The 22,706-nt window shown below is 32.4% G+C and overlaps 1 protein-coding gene across 1 annotated transcript; it reads right to left on the reverse strand.

Annotated features, from left to right (window-relative positions):
- Positions 1–2,779: 2,779 nt before the first annotated feature.
- LOC132713975 (uncharacterized) lies at positions 2,780–22,255 on the reverse strand. The gene is made up of 2 exons (XM_060696713.1): positions 22,116–22,255; positions 2,780–4,558 (listed from the first exon to the last, which is right to left on the reverse strand). The coding sequence occupies exon 2, from the start codon at positions 4,511–4,513 to the stop codon at positions 2,780–2,782; it is 1,734 nt and encodes a 577-aa protein (XP_060552696.1). The 5' UTR covers positions 4,514–4,558; positions 22,116–22,255.
- Positions 22,256–22,706: the final 451 nt, after the last annotated feature.

Genomic DNA, 22,706 nt, shown 5'->3' on the forward strand with positions numbered 1-22,706 from the left:
TTACAAACGAAATCCAAGGTGCACACTTAAATATGCTGACCAACATTCCTGTTAAGTTTCATGACTCTAGGTTAAATACATGTTGAGCTACGCACGATACAAATTGAAAATCACAAATTTTCACTTAGTCAAGGGCATTAACTCTGACAAAAACATATTAATTCACAAGTGAAACCCCAGATGCAAAACTTCACATGCTGATCAACATTCTGTGACGTTTCATGACCTTATGTCAAATACTTTTTGAGCTATATGTGACACAAGCTGAAAATTGCAAATTTTTACTAAGTAAAGGGCAATAACTCTAAAAACTCTCTATATATATATATCCACACGAAAATACCCAGGTGCACAACTTCACATGCTGAGCAACATTCCTGTTAGGCTCCATGACTAAAGATCAAATACATTTTGAGTTGTAGATTTTTACTAAGTCAAGGGCAATAACTCTTAAAATACTAATGTTCATGGCCTTTATGATGTCTGGCGGTTACACTATTTGAGAAGAGCATGGAAATACACATAATCAGTTATCATTTAACTATGTAGAATTAAGTATGTCTACCAATATTTGTACACACTAAACTAATAATGTGTCCAAAAAAATTAATTTATTTTTAAGATAATACTAGAAATATAAACTTATACCTTATAATCACATTGAATTTATTTGCTCAAAAAGTAGAGCATCATTATTTTATATATTTTCTAAAATTCACAGAAAAAATCACTCACAAAGTCCCTCGTGAAAAAGTCTCTGAATATGCTGATTTCTACCTAAAGCACTTAAACTATTATCCTACCTGAGATAAGACGCTTTGATCTGATATTATCCCCTATTATCCGCTACCCCCCCGCCCCCAGTCCCAGTTACAACCCCCAAAAATATTATTTAAAGTCAATTTCCACATTTAGTATTCATTACAAAATTTATATGACGCTATTATACATAATTTTCATTTTACCTCTATAGTATTAGTTAGGGGGAGGAGGTAGCGGTAGGTGATAATATCAAATGAAAGCGTCTTACCCCTGTGGAAGATACTAAATATTTTTTATAATATTTATGTCATTAAAGAGCACTAGCAATATACAATCGAATAAATATTTTGAAACAATAGACGTACATCATCGTGGTATCAAGATACTAAAATTAGCAATAGAAAAACGCAAGAACTAAAATACTAAAGAAAGGATCATACTTAAAGTTTACATTATGATATCTATTTTAAACAAAATTAAATGGAATATTCTATGTACAGAGTGGCACAATAAAAAAACATATATCAAAACCAAAACAGATGAAAACATTTTCCAATTTGATATATCTGAACTTATCCAACCAATCTTTGAATCATACGAAATATCCGACAGCAACATGTACCTTAGCTGTGACTTTTAAGTGACTTTTTAAGTTAAAATGATAAATTTATGAATAATTAATATCCGAAACTGGTTGACAAAGTTAAAATAAATACCGGTATATAAACCGACATGGTGTTTAGATGTGTTGACCTCCTCCATGATTTTAGATTTAAATAAAAGATAGATGTCAATCTAACATATGTCATAAAGAAACTTTCAATGGGTTTCATTCTCATAAATGTAACATGATTGTCGTTATCTGTTCTGCTCCACATAATGTGGAGCCCTGGATAGAAAAGAATATATATGAAAAAAAATACATAGATAGGAAAGAATCGAAAGTACATGTAGTCAGATACTGCCTAATTAAAATATTCTATGGACCAACGGTGTTTCTTAAACATTGAATAGACAATATTCGTGTCATTTTTATTGAAGATATGGTAAATACTAGTTTACGGATATATTTCTGGTAAATGATACATTATGATAGTGTCAGACAAACTATTTTTCCGAGGAAAAATGACTCGGAACATTTGATTTTTAGCATATCGAGAATGTATATGTCTAGATCAATTCTCGTAGAACACCATATCAATTGTATGTAGCTTCCAACTTACAGATGGTTTGTGTTGTAAGAGAAGCAATTAGACCTCTTACGTTTTGGATATGTTTCAGCTTGAAGTCAACATGACACCCTTTTATTGTTTTGTTATCAATCATAAATGTTAACTTGATTATACTGACCACGATAGAATAACACTCACTTGCTTAATAGTTGGAAGATAATGCATATTTCTATGTTAAACTTGAATAGTTTATCCAAATTCTTCATAAAGTCCCCCCCCCCCCCACGAAATTCAGGTTATACTGAAAAACAGAACCTATGTTCAGTTAAACTGTATTCCAGTAGCTCTACTAAATACATTCCTCTAGTAAATACATGTACGTGCATTCTTAAATTACAATTGTTTCTATATTTAAACATGAGATGTGCATATTCACATGAAAGAAATAGTTATTCTTCATACGCAAAAAAAAGTATTTAAGGGAGAGACCTAAATTTAACGTATACGCATTATTTACTAATTAAATAATAAGTTTTAATTACATATGCACTAACACAGGTTCATACTGTATACTGACTTAAATAACTAATCCGTAGTTAGTACGAGAACATATCTACATATCTTTATCCTCTTGTCTTTGTTTAGTTATTATCACAAAAATATTTCAAACTTTAATTATTAAGCCGGTGCTAGGGGTGTGGACGGTAGCTAGCACTTCCCAGTACAGTCTATGAACAGATTCAATTGAACCGATCCTGCAACAGTTTCAATTTTGTCGTTTGAAGTGTGTTTTTATGGATTCCGTTTTTCTCTATTTAACCAGAACACAAGTGCATATACGATATTTAAAACACAACATAAACCTTTATTTCATTTCCATCTAACCCGACAAAAAGTCGACTGGTCTCATTACAGAATGCTAAACACTTAGGTTTAGGTTTTATACCTGAAATGAGACTTTGTCCTTTCCTTTCATTTCCTTCTTTTTCGTCTAATTTGACTGCACCTATTTCATTATAGTTCGAATTACAATAGTACAAAACCCCAGTATTGTCTATTTCCATACCAATTACGTCATACCTACATGACCTCAATCGGTCTAAATTTCTGAAGTCCTCACTTGAGAGTTCTACGATATACACGTACGTATGTCGAGAATTACCGGAGATATATATCCTTGAACGATCATCATCACATACAACATATTGCGGATTTTTGTTATCAACTAAAACCGATAAGAGAATCGTACCATCTGATTCGTATAGCTGTAATTTAGCTGTATTATCCTTTTCAATTACAATAGCTAAAAGTTTGTCTTTACTCTTTGTTATCCCGTAGCATTTGCCTGTACATGTAATGCTTTGTTTGAGTGAAAATTTTGAACTTTCGTCGATCGTTAACAATTCAATAATTTTCTTTTCTGGGACAGTAACAGCTACTTTATTGTTAGACACACAAGTGACATCCCATGGTGCTGACTTAACTTTCAATTTTGATATCACTTTATCTTCATCAGTATCAATAAGCTTCACGGATGAATTGCTAAAGTCGGTCAGAACAATTTTGCTATCTGCTATCAAAGCAAGCCCTGTAATGCAACAGTTCTTGCCATCAGTCACATCTTTGGTGTGCAAACTTTTAATTTCTACAGCAGACTTAATTACATTATTCTGAATATCAAGTGACCCGAAAGAGCTCAATTGTGTTGGTATATTTTTTATGGCTTCGTTAGGTATGAACTTGTACCTAGTAAAATTTAAATGTTCACTACAGTTTACCTCTGACATTTCATGGAAGTTTATGTCTACCTTTGCATCGGCCTTCTTAATAGCAAAACACAGTTGGTTCTTACTATACTTAGTCTTTTCTTTGAAGTAAGATTCCAATGTGTTCATGTCAAACAAAACGGCGTTGCATTTGTGTCTATATGGGACAATCTTATTCATATCTTCTTCTCTCATCTTATTAAGTTTCCCAGTAAGTGAACTATATAGGTTTTCAATGTGATCAATAGACATGCATTTTGCATCTAACATTTCTTTCTGAGCTACTTCGTGACAATTTTCTATAGCCTTTATGCTACTCTGAACTTTGGTCATCTTTTTTGAAACTTCATCACAAAGTGTATGCATTTTGCATTTTAACTTGTTCTCTTCTTGATGCACGTCAAAATCGTTGAAATAATCAGTGACACTTTTGACATCTTTGCAGACTTTGTGGCCCAAAGATAGGCATTGTGGACAACAAAACTCATTGTGTGATACACAGTAATAAGCAATCACCTGACTGGGATGCGCAGTACATTTTTCAGAAAATTCTTTTGAACAGTTTTTCACAACAGGTTGTGCAAGGAGTCCAGCATTTTCTTGAACCACATGGTTTCTTGTAGCAGCCAGTCGTTTATGGGCTTTGTGACAATGCTTGCACAGATATTCATTACATTCTTCACAGTAACTGACAGGAACTTCATGCTCATCCTCGTTCTTACAAGGACCACAAAAGAACTCTAATGCTTCGTCCGTATTTCCGTCTTCTTTTGCATCTGCCATCGTATCTCCGTCCTCTTTTGCTGTTGCCATCTGTCAAGAGTTATGGTAGTAAACACCTATAGGCACTATCAGAAACTGGAAAATTAACAAAACAATTGTGTTGTAGGACATTAATATTCAAAATTTGAACACAATTTACTGTACGGCTTTGGAATTTTAAACACTTATAAACACTTTTCTGTACAAAATGTATGTAATCTTTCTTTTTTTCAGGAAACTTTATTACCAGCCTTATGAAACTTGTTTGCCTAGTAATAATGGTTAGGAAAGAAAATATTACATCCAGCTAACACATTACAAAAGCAATGTTTTGTTTAATGTTAAACAGAATTTTAAAAACGGTTTAACAAGAAATTTTCATAGTTTGCAAGCAATCATAATCCCTACCGGTTAAAACCCCATCAAATGGAATGGTTTTGTTTCAAGTTTTTTTTTTAAGGGTAATTTGTTGGAAAGTTTTTTAAAGTGATCACGGGAAAACTTTTTTTAAAACAGAAGAAGAGGGACTAAAGGAATTTAAAAGTAATATTCGAAACACCCCCTGTTACAAAATAAAACATTTTAAAAAGAAAAAATGTTTTAATAGGAGATAACTCTTAAATTTAAAGATGAAATTCCCATAAAAAAATTTAGTTTTTTGACTTATAAAAAACAATTTTATTTTCCCATTTTTTAACCCCAATTTGTTGCCAAGGAAAACCATATTTTTTCAAAAATAGGGAAAACAGATAAGACATGCATAATCTCAAGACTTCCATCTACCCATATATCAAGTTTCATAAAAATATTTCCAGTACTTTTTGAGTTATCACTGGATTCAGTGTAAGTGTAAAATTTGCCATATTTTCAGTCTATGTGTTGCCATAGCAAACCAGAATTTTCAACATAGGAAGAAAAAGAATAAACGTGCATAATCTCCAGACTGCCATCTACCCATATTACAAGTTTCATAAAAATATTTCTATTACTTTTTGCGTTAACACAGGATCAAGTTTATGTGTAAAATTTGCCATATTTTTAGTCTATTTGTTGCCATAGCAACCAGAATTTTCAACATAGGAAGAAAAGAAAAAAACGTGCATAATCTCCAGACTGCCATCTACCCATATTTTAAGTTTCATAAAAAAATTCCAGTACTTTTTGTGTTATCACTGGATCCAGTTTATGTGTAAAATTTGCCATATTTTAAGCCTATTTGTTGCCATAGCAACCAAAATTTTCAACATAGGAAGAAAAGAAAATCAAAGTGCTGCAGCACTGAATGCGACGGACATGCAACCGGAGAGACATTAAGGCTTTTTTAGAAAAAAAAAACACAAAAGATATAACAGAGAAAATTTGTTCCATACAAGTTCGAGATTTGTAGAGGCATATATTTTTTAAAAAACTGTCAACGAAATATTTCTAAAATAAAAACATGCAAATAAACTTCAATATAATACAAATACATGTGAGAATGTTATTAGAATTGCTTCGTGTTATATCATAGTGGGCATATAGACAATAAAATATAAGTCATTTGTATTTTGATTTCTCTTGGATATGTCTCATTAAAATATTTTTGGTTAAAATCATCAGCAATTAATGGTGAATTTTTTTGAGATTTTTTTTTCATTGACTTAAGCACTACAGTGTTTAGTTGTCCCTTTCAATTTCACACTTTATTCCATTTTCAACTTGTTTGCTTTCTTACAATTGTATAGAATTTCTTAAAGTATTGCATGTATACACATGTAAACAAAATAAGTATCCGCTGTTTTATTTACTCGTCCGAAAGTTAGCACAGATGATGCAGAATCTATTTTTAGAATAGTGTTATCTTCTGGTCGAAGGCTATTATAATCACTCATATCGTGACTAGAAACTATGTAAAGCAAAACACAAGAATCGGAAGTAGAAACTGATATTATAACTTCCTTCAATAAAGATTACCATGAAAGACTACATGGTGGTAAAGTGTTAAAAAACTCCTTGTTACATGCACTATTTATAATACTAACCATTGTTCTGTAGTCTATTTTTTAATAACTGCTGGATATTCAGCTAACCCGCGATATGAGTCACGAAAAGAGTTGTTCTTTTATTAATGCGCGAGTTATTTCTAAAGTCACGAAAACCTTTTGATCTGTTAATAAAAATGTTTTGTTTTTAATGGGGAAATATTTATATACTACGGGGGCTACAGCGTTTTTACCAATCAAATACGTTTATATTTTTAACTTGGATAACTTAATTTGAAATTGAAAAGGCTAAATATGGAAGTTTTTAAGATATCCCGACGAAGTATGGGAGTTTCATAGGATCAAATTCATGTACTATTTCGTGGGCTGTTATTCGGTTGAGGACACATTGCGCGATTGTAGCCGACGAAATCCATGTGTAGATGACATAGCTCTGAACGCGCCTGAGGGCGCGTCCGTCGCAAAAACGTGCATAATCTCCATACTGCCATCTATCCATATATCAAGTTTCATAAAAATATTTTCAGTACTTTTCAAGTTATCGCGGGATCCAGTTTTGTGGACGGACGGACTGACAGACAGACAGACAGACAGACTGACAGACAGACGGACATACAGACAGACAGACAGACGGACAGACAGACGGACGGAGGGTAAACCTTAAGTCCCCTCCGGTAAACCGGTAGGGGACTAAAAATGATACCCTACCCAACCCATTTTAAACACTTGTTAGATCATTTTCCTAAGTGCATAATTGAAAATATCGCAAAAATCTACTAAAAAACGGCTGTTTTAAAAGTTTACCAAAAGTTTTACTATACTGGTTGATCTACGTTTTTCAAGTTTTGATTTTATCAGACTTTGAAAATGTAAGGTAGCGAATTTGTTCTCAAATTAAGCCTTTGTAAGCCAATAAATAACGTACATAGATGATATTGAATGAGTGTAAATTCAATACTGAATTTATTGAACGAGTGGAATAAAGTTATATTATGCGAGTCTCTGGCGAGCATAATATTGTTTTATTAAAATACGAGTTAAATAAATCTAGTATTGAATCTACACGAAAGTAATATTCTATTTATCACATATATAAAATAAGAACAGTTAACTGTTAAATGAATAATTTTTGGGTCGCTGCGCTTGCGCAGAGCGGCCCAAAGTTATAATTTAGCTACATCTGAAGCTTATGGCGAACCGAATTTCGGCTGAAATATAGGCCTACATGCACGTAGTAAATAGTTCCGTATGGTCGGTAACAAGTTAGAAAATCCGTACCTTCATTTGGGTCGCTGCGCTTGCGCAGAGCGGCCCAAAGTTATAAGCTACACCTGAAGCTTATGGCGAACCGAATTTCGGCTGAAATAATAGGCCTACATGCACGTAGTAAATAGTTCCGTATGGTCGGTAACAAGTTAGAAAATCCGTACCTTCATTCATTACAGGAGGGTTATCATACATTTTGAAATGTATCATGATATCGAAAATTACAGTAAATTTGCGCTGTGTACAGAAAATTATCAATGCGCGATTGAATCACGTGACAGGTCATTGAGGTCAGCCATGTTGATTCGACTTTCGTCAGTTCGTTATTTGATACAGACAGCCAGGATATTTTGAAGAAATTGTAAGTTCTTTAGTTATTTTTCACAGTTTCCTCGATTGAATAAGAAAGACTTTATGAAACTGAGCCACCCGTGTGATCAATTTTTGAAGATTTGTTTATAACATTTGTCGGTAACAGTGTAACGATTTGTCACCGTGACGATTCGTCCCAATTTAGTGACGATTCACCCCACCTAAAATTAACATTTTTAAAATTCATTTTTGATTAGGCTAAATAAGAAAGACTTTATGAAACTGGGCCGCCCGTGTGATAAATTTTTGAAGATTTGTTGATAAAATTTGTCGGTAACAGTGTAACGATTTGTCACCGTGACGATTCGTACCAATTTAGTGACGATTCGCCCCACCTAAAATTAACATTTTTAAAATTCATTTGGACTGAAAAATATTTATGGTTTGAGTATTTTTGCATTTGTTTGGTATATCCTTTAATTTAATAGATAACAGATAAAGGATTCAAATAACTAACTGTATAATAATAAATTATAAAATTAATCTGGATTCTCATTTGTATAGGATATAAGAATTTAATAATAATAAAAAATAGATAATAGATTGCTGTTATAGATTAGTATGGTTATATTGTTTTATTTACTCAATCATAGATATTCGTTTCTACCAAGCAGACTGTCATACATTGTATAATCTATTGTCTATTATCTGATTTAAAATAAAGGAAATTTAGACAATGCAAACAGAAAAGTGAAAGGTGTCATATAATCTAATTTTAAGGTGCAGGGAGTTACTATGGAGTTGTAGGGGCAGAAATCTGTGTTGAAGTGGTTTTTGGTTTGTTGATTCTAAACCACTGGCCCCTGGCTGTTGTTCGAAAATAAATTCAGTTTGAATGGTTGACCTATTTTACAAACTTTTTTCAGCGTCTCTCTGACAAATTAAATTAGTTAGACTAATAATTCTATTGAATGCTATTGACAATGTATTGTAGCATGACATTATGTAATGGCAAATTGGTGAACAAAAATTATTGTTTGTTTACAATGATAATCATGAGGAAAAATAGAATCTAAGAACACCAAATGACACCATGATAATGTTGCAAGCTCGGTTTGTTTGAGGGTAAACATACTGGAAAGCAATTTACTGTCCTTCACCCCTAGCACTACTGCTTAAAGTCATAATATCGCCCCAGAAATGATTTTATTTATTTTTCAAAGCCTGTTATTTTTGGTGGCCTGTTTATAAATTCAAAAAGATACTCAAATGGGCAATTATCTAAACCAATTTTGCTCAGCTGTTGCTTTTTAGCAATCACAGTATAGTTAAATGATTTAGTATTTTGTATGGAAGTCAAAAAACTACTTTGGTTACATGCAAAAGTAAGCCTTTGTTTAATCTGTCCTAGAGGAGGTGTTGATTATCTTTAAACTTCGGTTCTTCAAACACTAACTGAGTTCAAATACTTTGCCAAATTCAGTTTTATAGTCTCTAATTATTGAAACATCTAAACCAATTTTGAAACAAGAAAAATATTCAGTTCTTGGCATGAACAGTATGCCTTTTTGTTCAGTTCCCCATTCCTTTTATTCATTAGGGAAACACATTGTTTTTTGAAATCATTACACCACTTTCATGGAACTGCACTTAACAATTGCACATTGAGTTCCATGATCACTGCCATAAAAATACACCTGCTAATGTTTCTAAGTTTTCAAATTTACTTAATGTTTAATGTTGATACTGCGTTGGCTTAACTTGTTTTTGTGTGACAGTGCATGCACTTTCCTCTATTATCCATGATGCTCAATCAAACTGAGTATGCGATTCAAAGTTCGATTTGACTTCTTTGAATTCTGTTTTCTCTTTAGACATATAACTAGTATTAAGCTTAAATGAGGAATAGACCACTAGGACAAACATATGCAACGTGGTTTTATTTATTTTGCCCAGCTTGCACTCAGTATATTTGCCCTTGTTATCTTAAGAAATTCAAACTAGATTTTTTAAAGTATTCTGATCCATATAATGTGTCTCCCAACATGTGCGTGTCCATTCTCTTATGCTAGTGATTTTACAAAACAGACGATATACTTAGACTGTGTCTCTAAAACTTTGTTACATTTTATTGGACTTTCTATATATGAAAAATGTTGATCCTAGAAAATATATATTAATTGTAACATGGATTTAAGATTAATTTCACCCCGCCGAACCCAAAAATCCTTTTATTTTATTAAAATGAATATAATTGTCTGAATGGTTTAAGTCAACCTTTACTTGCTTCTGATTTGTTCCAAATATTGATGCATGACCTGTTTTGAAGTTGGTAATATATATAATGTACATGATGTAATGATTTGACTATAAGCCAAAGGATTTAGTAACTATAAGTTGGAATGCTTATGTTGATTTGAAATCATCATGAATGTTTTAAATCAAGAATGCATTTATTTAGGTGTGTGACCTTATAGCACTGTTCTGTGTGAGGTTTTAATGTGATTGGTCAGAAATACTATGATTAGTATTGTTCAGTGAAGTTTCTTTAAATGTTTGTTATATAATTAAAACCCAAATTTTTTTATTGCCGCTGTGGAAAAGTTTTGAAACACATATATATTTGACTTTAGTAGTCAAATTAAAAAACAACATTACCCTCATGGAAGTATTTCCAGTAACAAAAGCAGTATACCACTTTTTGCAATAATGCTGTTGTTGCCCCTTGTGTCCAAATGATATGCAATATCTGTCAAAAATATAGTTCAAGAAATACATTGAAATTTGTAATACATATCATCTTATTCATTTCTTTCCCGATACATGTAGAATCAAAAGCTCGCTAACACTGCCATTTTTGGGACATTTTACACTATTCAAGTAATCATTCTGGAAACAGAGCAAGTTATTGATCCTGAAACTTTTTTGCATATAGGTTTTTTGCTGAGATTTACATCAAAATAGAAATATCAGATAATCAATCTCTGAAAAATTATTTCCAATCCGGTCATGTCAAAAGCTCAGGGAGTCCCTTTAAGATGACTGACCAACTCACGTCAAATACTGAATTTAACTTATGTCAATTGTTAAATTTATTTGTTTTGTGTTGCATATAATTTATAAGAAGATTCCTTGAAAATATTTACCTCATTTTGACTGGAAAAGACATAATTATAAACAACCTGAGAATTCAGCCATCAAGGCCATTAGCAAAGTATAATAAGAGTAGAGTCGGAAGTGACAAATAGAGTCCTTGTTACTAGAAGAAACAGTTTTCCTTTTTATATATATTGAAAAAGTAAATTGCTTCAAATTGGTGAACTAAATGTAACAGTACATTTACCATATTTGCGTTCTAGGAATCAATCTATAGAATAAAGAGTAAGAAAAAGAAATCCTGGTAAAAAAGTGAAATCTAAAACACATTAAGTCCAGAGATAAATAACTTGGTAAAGCGTTAAGAAGTCAACATTTCAATAATGTTAATGATGTATAAGACAATTAAATGTTAACAACGAAAAGAGGTAACACTGAACAAAAGTCACTTTTGTAAAGGAGCAAAATGTAGCAAGTATATTTGACTTCAACAAAATATAAATAATATATACCAATTCTCTACAGTATAACACAGTGCAATGATACATTAACTATTTGAGAAGTCAACAAGATATGTAAAAGAAAGTCAAAATAAAATAGTTACTCCTAAGGCTAAATGACCTTTAAATAATATATTAATATATATTAACACAGATATTCAATATGCAGAAAATTGTAAATAATAACTGCTTGTTAATACTGAACTTGTCAGACTATAAAGAATAAATTTTTATTGTAGAGACTTCGCCAGTACGATAACATGAATGTGCATAGATCAACAATTATACAGTAAACAAGAACAGAACAGCCAAACCGCATGTATAGCAAAAAGTGATAAGTTCAGCCATGAAGTCTCAGGACCTGAAAGAGAAATCTCAGAGAAATGAAGATCAGTGAAGATCTGAAAACTCGTAAGGAAGGGGTTTCTGCTCAAGAAAAAAATTCTACAGGTTAGTCATGTTTTCGATAAGATATTTAGGTCGTTGTTGATTGCAGTCAAAAGGTCTTCAAAACATAAGGTTCAAGGAGTCATCTGTGGTAATCAACGATCCCGTGTAATTAAATAGAGTCATCAAACTTGTTTAAACATTTACTGTAACACTTGCATGTGCATAGCCTGAATCCAGGATGGTGACAACTATACAGGTTTACTATTAATTAGGTGAAAAATATAATAAAGAAAATTACAGTTTTAGGGTGTTCCAATTTTCAAATGCCCAATTTTTGTACAGAGGTTTACTGCAATGTTGACTGATATCATTGCAGACCCTTAACTAATTCAAAACACGACAAAATATAAAATAAATCTCCTTCCAGAATACCAAATCATTGTAGACTAGTAATAACAAAGAAATATATATACTTGTAAACCATGTGACACAGAAAATAAAAATGAGAAGATAATGGTTGTGGGGATGTTTCTCATAGTGAAATGATCCATTCAAAAGTTAATTAAAACTTATTCTGAACAAACAATAACAGATTATGCGCATCTCTAGTTCTTGATTTGAACACCAAATATGCTGTTAATTGTTTACTAAACCTGCCTCCCACTGCCAGTACAGAAGTTGCCCACTCCGTCAACATGAAGCTGTCTGGAAGACCAGTAGAACAATGTATATTTCTGAAACATTAATTTGAAATGAAGCTTTACTATGTGAAGGAGTATTTCGAATCAAAAAGAAAAACTTCAGCATACAGAATACCAATTGAGTATAGATCCACTTTAAATTTACTTTATCCACTAAGAAGCATGACGATACAAAAATAATGATAATATACCTGCACCAAAATACACATGGTTCTGGCCCCCTCCCCCCACCCCCGCTGCAGTTAAATGACTTCATTCTGGAAGCACATAAATGAAACCAAATATTGTCTGTCATAATGAAAGAAGACAATATCGGTTTGTTTTCAGCAGCATTGTAAAGTTAATTAGTTTAAATTCACACCATCCATTGCCTTTGATCTTGTGAACACAGAAACTAGCATCTTACATAGGGTAACCTACTAAATGCTGCAAAGATATGAAGATTAAGAAAATATTCCGATTACGGTAAAGTGTTAGACATGCGAGCACATTGTCTTTATGATGGAAAATATTCATGCCAGATAAACAATTACTTGCAACATGACAAATATACTATTTCAGCATATGTAAGCTCAGTATAGGAGAACACAGATTAAACTGAACGGAATCCCTTCAGATGTGACAAGTAATTTGGATAATGATAAGCCCACAGAAAACTTGCGGTCTTGGAGTATGCTGTTAACAACCTGCAGATTTCGCAAACAATGAATACAGTGCTGTTAATGAACTATTACATAAATATATAATTTTTGTAAGCATGAAAAAATTGAACATATCAAATAAGGAATTTGTTCTTTTTGGCAGCAAGATCCAAAATATTCATAGAGTGAAACAGCAATAAATATTTTCAGAATGGCCAATTGAAAAACATATATAATTTAGAATTATATCTGCTACAATGTAAATGAATGCTGCTTTTACTGTGACTGAAAGTTCAATATGACGCTTATAGCCAGGTATACCCAATGCACAAACCAAAGAGAGCAACTTTTCTTGAGAACCCATTATTTTCAATGTCCAGATTTGAACAGGATTCGGCAATTCCTGAAGTTTAATCCATATTTCAAATATAATACTACTCTTAATTATCACATTTTCTGAGAAATAATATTCCCTACTAAAAGTCTGTTCGTTTAAAGGCTCATCAATCATTCACATAAAATCAGCTACTTGGAAATTAACTTTAGTGAAATAACCTAAATTAAGGCATTTTTTACAGTGAAAAGCAGTAGGAAGTATGGGTTCATGACGCAGACAACGTACGAAGAAAGGAAGGTGAATTCCAGCGAGACAAAAGACAAATAGTCGATATTGTGCAACAAAAAATATTTTTGATGCATATACCCCTTTTAATCGACTTTTCTTTTTAAAAAATAGAGTATCGTACAGCAGTTGGGCACGCCGAGTCACCACAACTTATACGTTGATCATTACTTTGTAAGCCACCTGAGCACAACCGGCTCATGGTGACACTAATGTGACCTACCACAGTTGTCGGTCGCAAAAAATTTTTCTTAAACAAGTCCCTCAGAAACCAAAGACGCAAAACCAAAACTTGAGGAATGACCCTACAGTAAGTGCCCTTTGATCCTTTTGTCCAGTGCATAACTTGAAAACTATATTGCGAATTCAATACACTTCATACATGGTCAGCAAAAAAAGGAAGTACAGGTGTACAAAACCATTACTCCACTTCATATTAGAATTATGGCTGACCCTTTTCCTGTCTCTGGATATTACAGATGTTCAATAAAACTTCATCGAATGCAACACATTGCAACATACAAGAACCACAATATACTTTAATGCCCACAAACATAACTCATCAATTCTTTACAAGTAATCTGTCTACATCCTAATGTCCAAAGCAGTTTTATGGTATAAATCACATTTAGTGATAGCTAGTTTAAACTGCCCAACTTGACTTAATTGTTTGTGAGATTCACTGAATCCTCTGGACTGAAAGTGCAATTGATAAGTCATTGTACACAATAACGGAAAGTTACCTGAGGAACACTTATTACTACAGCATATAAACAAGAAAGATTTTCACCCCATTTCTTTCCGAGTTCGTTGAACTGAAATAACTTGAATACAGATTGATAAAACTATAATCACAAAAAGCAGGTTCAGAGCCTATAAGTGGAATAACAAGCCGATCATTGTTAAAGATACTGAAGCTACTCCAGCTTCGCGTCTGTTACGTAAGTACTCTTAAATGTACCAACTTCCAAATATATGGAGAAGAAAGCAGTTTGGTTTTTCGATCTCAACGAACCACTTGAAAAAACTGATTTAGTACTTTTGATAAACAGGTGTAATGTGGCAGTCAGATAATCCCTGAATAAAACATATGGCAAATATGCTCTTCCTTGTACCAATATTCCACTTGAATAGAAAACTGTCAAAAAAGTTCAACAAGACATGATGCCTTTAAAGTGAACCCACAAAATGCATAATAAATTTACGCAGCTACCACAGTGCTTCAGTGCTTGATTAATGACGCGCCTATAGTGCAACGCTAACAATAGCGCGCTTTAACGCTATGTTTCTATACTAGCGCAAATGACATTACGTCAGTGTTTTACACTAGAATGTAAGTATAATATCGTTTTTTGGGAGCTATGCCTCCCCAATGTAAATACCATCGGTCAAATAAATCTTACTGCCGCGGTAATCAGATCAAAAAATAGTACCTTGATTTTTTCTAAACTGACTGATCACTCATCACAGACATTACAATATGAAAATATTTCATTCTTTTATTTCATATCTGCAATTTGTAAAGATAATAATTCTCAGAAAAATTTTTGATTTTGTTTTGTTATTTTTTAAAAATCACTACTCCGTTAATGTCATACTGCCGCGGTAATCAGGTTTAGGCATACGTACGTTGGTAATAAATAAAGGATATTCAAAGTTTTTTCTATAAATACATGATTTATTTTCATCGAGTGGTATGAAATAATATTTTCATGAGTGGCGGTAGCCACGAGTGAAATATGGTATTTTTCTTGCCACAAGATGAAAATAAAATCATGTATTTATAGAAAAAACTTGAATTTTTCTGTTTTATTATATACATTTTTCTCTTTCAGGACATTAAAAATTTGCAAGACTTTCCTTTAAAAATTTTGAGAGTACTGGCAGAATTTAAAAGAAAAGTAGTACGGCAAGACACCAGTGAAAATACGGAAAATATGTTGTTTCACTGCAGTAAAAATAAATTTTTTACAGTGAAAGTACGGAAAATGAAAATACGCATTTTATTTCATCAAATAATTTTCAATATTTCATTTAAAATATATAATAATAGTTCTTGGTATGAAAAACCCATCTACATGTATATAATAACTTTAATCAATATTTTTCTTAAACAAAAAAGCATGAATGAAAATTATAGGTAAATGCTTTAATTAGGTGGCAAATATCTTTATTATTTTTGATAACAATTTTCCAATTATTACGCAGGCGACCAACTGTTCATGATGGGTCATTAAACTAGAACGTTGCAACACCGTAGTCTCAATATCATGCATGTTCTTCTGTTTGTGTTATAAACCATTAATAGTCCTTAAAAATATTTTTTTTAAAGACAAATAATGGTAAACTGTCGCTTACATCAGAGACATGGATCATGCTTGCGTGATAACTAAGGAAAACTAACTTATTAGTACACCTTAGGAGGCTGTACGCGGAAAACGCTCAAAACCGCTATATCATACAGCTGTTAGTAAATATTTTGCATACATTAAACTAAAAAGTCACTAATTGGTGATGAACATATAGTTGGAAAACATTATATTCTTAAACCATGTATCGCCGAAAAAAAAAACTATTTAACTACAAAAATCCGTAAGGACCCTCCGACAAAATTTTCACCACAAGATTACATTTAATATTAGAAAAATAAAAAAAAAGCAATACTTATATTTTCATCTTACATAATTCATTAATCAAACTTTTTAACATAAAAGTATCTTTTAAAAATATGTCTGGCAATTGACAGATCCCTTCTCTGATCTTTTATTTGTAAAGGGAATACATTTAAACATGTGCTCTTTTGTTTCGGAATATTTTTGTAGTGGAATTCTTTAATATATCCACTGATCTCATTATTAGAATTAGACAGGTCAGGGATTTATACAAACCAGTAGTTTAGTTATCTACGCTCATTTTAATCCAAATAGAAACATTCAAATATTTTTGGGTAAAACAAACATGACCAAAGTACCTAGTAGTCGTTTTACCCGGTGGTGATCCCATTAAAAACTGATAATAGATTCGAATAGAAAACACAAATAGAAACATGTGTTTCCGGTACAACAAAAATCGGAAGTAAAGTGAACAGTTAAATGACAGAAATATGTGGCCAAATATGTTTAACAAGGAAATAATTATTTCAGAGAAAGCGCCAAAGATCAGTCTTCAATCAAAAATTAATGACCTCGTATTGTGTAATTACAAAAAGTTTATTCAATTCTAGGGCAACGAATCATAATTTGATAGTCCATGTGTAATAAAATTTTCAATACAGATTTTGAGATAACATAAGAATATTAAAGAATAAGAAGCTTTAAAAAAACAAAACAAAAAAACCGCAATATATATATACAAATGACTTACAGTCGAGCATCGGAAATTCATCAACATATCTTACGAAATTATAATTTGAAAACGATATTTGCGCGCGCTGAAGTGACTAATGTTATTTGAATAAATCAAATAAAAAGAACTTATATGTTTGTGTTCTAAAAATAATTGGCGGCATAAGACGAATTTTGTTTTCATTTTACAACACTTGAAAAATTACTACAGAAAATATGTTGTTGTTTTTTTTTTTTTTTGTTTTCAACAAAGAGTGTGTAGTTTTAAGTTCATTTATTCTCGGCACCGGAATAACATAATGTCCGAAATTATAGCATCGGGGACGTCTTTTTCAAGCAGAATCTTCCTGGTAGCCCATTCTTCGTTCGTTAGTGGTAAAGGAGACGACAGTACTGTCAAGGCATCAACTTCCTGACTGACGACAACAAAAACAGCATTCATTAGCGCCAAACCTCCAGAGTAAGTTACGACAGGTCAACCAATCACCTCTGGTACTTGAGATGACTTGACCTTGACCTGCCGTGTGCCTTCTCCGCGACGTGCATAACCTCTGGAAGGATTTGGAGAAGTTTAAAAAAAAAACCTCCCAAACACGCTATTTTATAACACCATTCATAGCACTGACGCTTCGATGTTCTCATCTATTTGCGGGAAATGGTCGACAATGAAAACCTACGTAATAACCGCACACGCCTGTTAACAACAGATTTTCCGCAGTATATATTTCAAGCAAGTGAGGTTTAAAAATCTATCTATTAACTACCATAAGTTGGTTTGAGTGTTGGCGGTAAAAAATGAAAGATTATAACTTCCTGATCAATTTTCACTTAGGTTGATTCAATTTTGAATAAGCTTTGCAAGATATGTATTTTTTCAAGAATATTTAGCTTAAAAAATGCCGAAAAGTCAGCGACGAGTAATGAAATAGGAAATAATTTTCTGAAACGTGATTTTTAATTTCGAAGATTGGCTTGGGAGAAACAACTTTCCTGTCCGGTAGAGCTATGAAATATTTAACAACTCATGGTCACAAGACAGTGTTCTTAATTGATCTCAATTTATGGTACATGTAAATAATGTAAATTTTTATGTTCAATTAAAATGTTGCTTAACTTTGCAGTTTGTTTATTATCATTCAATTGATAAAAAATGAACATAAAGTAATTTTATGATGAACATCCTAAGAAATATTTTGATAAGGAAACGTCAGTCTGTAAAATAAGTATTATGATCTTATAATGAAATTTATTGGTCCTCATACCTCTTTGGTATGTCATTTATAAATGTTTTTTTTTGGTTTTTTTAAATTTGGCATTGAAAACAATCCGAATGTAAGACCTCAATGAAATGTTCTGGAAAATATTTTAACAAGAATGAAATAGTCAAAACCATAAATTAACCATATATATTGAATGGCTGGGAACGATAAATGGCGCAATGTTGCAGATTTCTTCTTATTTAACAGCAACATTTTAAGCAAAAAAAAAATAAGAAACTATAAGTCCTGAAAAACATTCTGTCATAGCCCTCCCATCAGTACATTCAGTGCTTTGATTGTATTTTCTGATCGCAAGACAAGTAAATACAAAGCTAACATCCACGGTCTAAACCAAAAAATTTCCTCTTAACAGACTCTAACAACGCCCAAAGTCGTTTCTCACTCAAAACTGTTAAAAACCCCAGCAGTTTAAAGAAAAGAAAATTTTTAAATGTAGGCCTTTTAAAACGAATTATCACTGCAAATTAAAAAGTTTCCAAAAAATATGGAAGGGGTTACAATTCACAAATTCGCGGATGAAAATTTTTTTACCAAATGAAAAATGTTCACGGCTATTTCCGTAAAGCCTTTATCAATGAAAACGTTAAATTTTTTAGCTATGTCGATTACCGAATACTCCCAGAGCGTAGTACACCAAATAAAATTGACTGTCGAGTAGTGGGGAATATATACATGCCGGACTGTTTCGGCGAGAAGATTTTAGCAAATTATTTTCATCAGTGTTAAACAACAGGTTTATCGTGAAAAAATACCTCGAAATTAATAAGGATTACAAACACGAAAAAATTCTCAATTAAGAATTACAATGTATTTGTTTTTATTCAAGCTACATATGTATTACTTCACCGTGGTTGCAAAGGTAGCGCGCTCGTTAAGGGTGTGAGAGATCTAAAAAAATCGCTATCCCGAGGCAACTTTTTTTTTATTGGAAGTGGTCTTTTTTTAAGGAAGTAGCCACGATATGCAAGGATAAAGTGTGGCAGTCATAAAAAATGAAAAAATGATTTTTTGATGCAACTCTAGTTATGCAAAAATTCCATATGTATCAAAAATCTCAAACTGTTATAAAAAAAAAATCTAAACGCAGTCGCTGCGTAAGATGAATTATAGTATATAAAAATAATAAACTTATACAGGAAAAATTATGCAGATAGTCAGTATGATTTAGATTGCAAAGATGAGAAAATACCACAGAGCTTGCAGCCCTTTGATTATTTTTTTGGGTCGTCAGACCAAACAAAATAATGGTAGCGAAATTTCAGACTATAATGCTGTTAATTGCAAATGCCGAAAGTAGTCCGCTTTTTTGAAGCGGTTAATTCCCTTTATATGTAGCACTAAGTTAGTGTTAAAGGGAAGTAACCGCTTCAAAAAAGCGGACAACTTTCGGCATTTGCAATTAACAGCATTATAGTCTGAAATTTCGCTACCATTAAAGTCCGAAAAATTCAGGGGAGATCACTGCGTAAATATGGTAACATGAAAGGCGCATTAATTTTCAAGCAAAATAATTCCCGAATGGTCGAAGATTTCTAATATTGTTTTATTCTTTATAGATATACATGCTTATAGTAAACGCCATGATTATTTACACAAGTGTTAAACAACAGTTAGCGTCGTTACAAACCCTAATTTAGAACTTCAGGCCGTTAACATTTAAATTCACCGTGGCCGAGGGGTTTGCGCGCTCGCTTAGGAAGCGAGAGGTCTGGAGTTCCCATCCCAGTTAAGGCCACATTTTTTTTTTCAAATTGTTTAAGTCAAATAAACATTGGATTGAATATCAGTGTTGCAATTAGTCTTATAGCTAATCTACTACAATTAAAACGCTGGAAAACATTGGTGGCACTATACAAAAACAAATTGTTTTATAATCTCACAACCTTCACCTTTCTGACATTCTGAGACCCAAACAAATTCAGCGCCTTCTGTGCTTTGATTATTAAATGGCTTTATCACATAAACCGCGGCACAGGAGTGTAAAAAAAGCCATAATCGTCTCATTATAGTGACTATTTGTGCCAAGTATTTTCAAAATCCTTTGATCTATGAAAAATTAATGGACCTGATGTTAATCTTTGACCTCCAGGTGAGACCTTGACCTTGGAGGTAGGTGACCGGTTGATGCGCATGATACATCGTCTCAATATTGTGAACAATTGTTGCTAGTATTTACAAAATCCCTTCAAAGATAAGAAAGTAATGGATCGGACACGACATATACCCTCAAATAGACAATGTTGACCTTGAATGAGCAAGTTCGACCTTGACCCTGGAGGTAGTGGTCTGGTTGTTGCGCATTACACATCGTCTTATTTTAACAAACATTTGTGCCAAGTTATTTCAAATTCCTTTGAAAAATGACAAAGTTATGGACCGGACACGAAAGTGTGACGGATGAACGGACAGACGGGCGGACGGACGCCTGGGGGTAGAACACAATATGCCCCGAAATTCTTTCAGCCATATATAAATTCTACCACGTGGATTTTGTTGAAATAATATACTAGTATTTGACATTCAAATGGAAATAATGTCATTTTTGGTTAAATTATTATTGGAAAATATGTCGGACAGTCATAATAATTTAAATTGTCCATTGGCGAATGCAAAACCCGAAATATCCGCAACAGGTAAAAATTTGTACTTTCGGTTTCTACCAGCATAGTCATAAGTACAAAAATGAACTGTTTACTTTTTCATATATCTATAGAATATATATTGATTTAATTTAGGTGGACTTTTACATAATATAATCGAATTAACTTTGTCAACAACTCCCAGCATGTTATTTGTTTACATGTTTTTGGGGGTCAGACCGAATTACGGCATCCGTTTTGTGTATTCATACGAGGTCCTGGGAAAAGGATTATACTTCTAGTAATGATTAAAGCATTAGATTTACACAACCAATTCTTTTTACATAATTATGCTATTAAAAGCAGTATTCTATAATTTGTGAAACTTGCGAGTCGCAGGTCTGTATTTATTGCTCCATTTTATTCCATTCTTTATTTAATAAAAAGTTAACATATAAACTGGTGTTTATCAGAAAACATAAAGAAGCCGATATTAACAATCAATAATAAAGATTTTGAAATATGAACTTATAGCAAGCTCGGGGTCTTCACCATATAAACCATATCTGTGATTTACAACTTTATAACGGTTATATCCACCCAGATCATGCTATATAGAATGGGTCGATATAACCCAGTATACATGTAAACCATTGAAAGACATAATCTAAGTTATGTGAACTTATCGACCAAAATATTCATAGCTTATCGCTATTATTTAAAAAATTGCTATTATTTGAAGTAAAGATAAAGTAAAATCTACAAAATCTACAAAAAAAACTTCTATCTATTTGTAGAATGTAAGTTAGTACAGCATTGTCTTTAGTGCATGAAATACAAGGTTAATATGGATATCTTGATTATATAATTCAATCTTGATTACCAATTTCTCAAATACAACATTAATGATTTGATTCTAATTCTAAAAAAAACAACTTACATTTAAAATAACCAGGTTATCCTCTTTTTAAAGACTTTCACGTTTAATATTATCGATTGTTTGAAATTTAGGTCACTACTAAATATAAACATACAAGCTCTGTTTTCGAAAAATTATAGTTGACATCTACAATGTACTTTCATTTTTTGTTCATTCAACAATCGGAACGTCCTCGGCTATTATCCGAAGACTGTCGAAAAAGGCCGAAACCTCATCCAGCTTAAAAAATAAGAACATTTCACAGGTAATATATAGTACACTAGTTAATGTCGCCTGCTATCTATATTATGCTGACTATAAACATCTGTCAAACCTATATGTAACGCTCGCTAGCCGAGCGTTCAACATGGTACGAGTCCAATTAGTCAAAATATATTGACGTGCCAAAGCAAGATTCTAAAATGGTTTTGTTCTGGGTCAAAATTTTGCTTCGTAGAGGGGAGATATTTTCTATACACAAAATAGCACAATATCTTATCGCTTAGTACAATTAGTTTGACTAGAGTCCAATTGAATCAGAAAAAAGATGTAATTACCATTTATAATTGCACACCTCATAAAATGTAATTTGGAAGACGGTAGCGATACACA

This window comes from Ruditapes philippinarum, unplaced genomic scaffold, assembly GCF_026571515.1.
Source record: "Ruditapes philippinarum isolate M1 unplaced genomic scaffold, ASM2657151v2 ctg334_1_1_1_1, whole genome shotgun sequence".
NCBI classification, from domain to species: domain Eukaryota; kingdom Metazoa; phylum Mollusca; class Bivalvia; order Venerida; family Veneridae; genus Ruditapes; species Ruditapes philippinarum.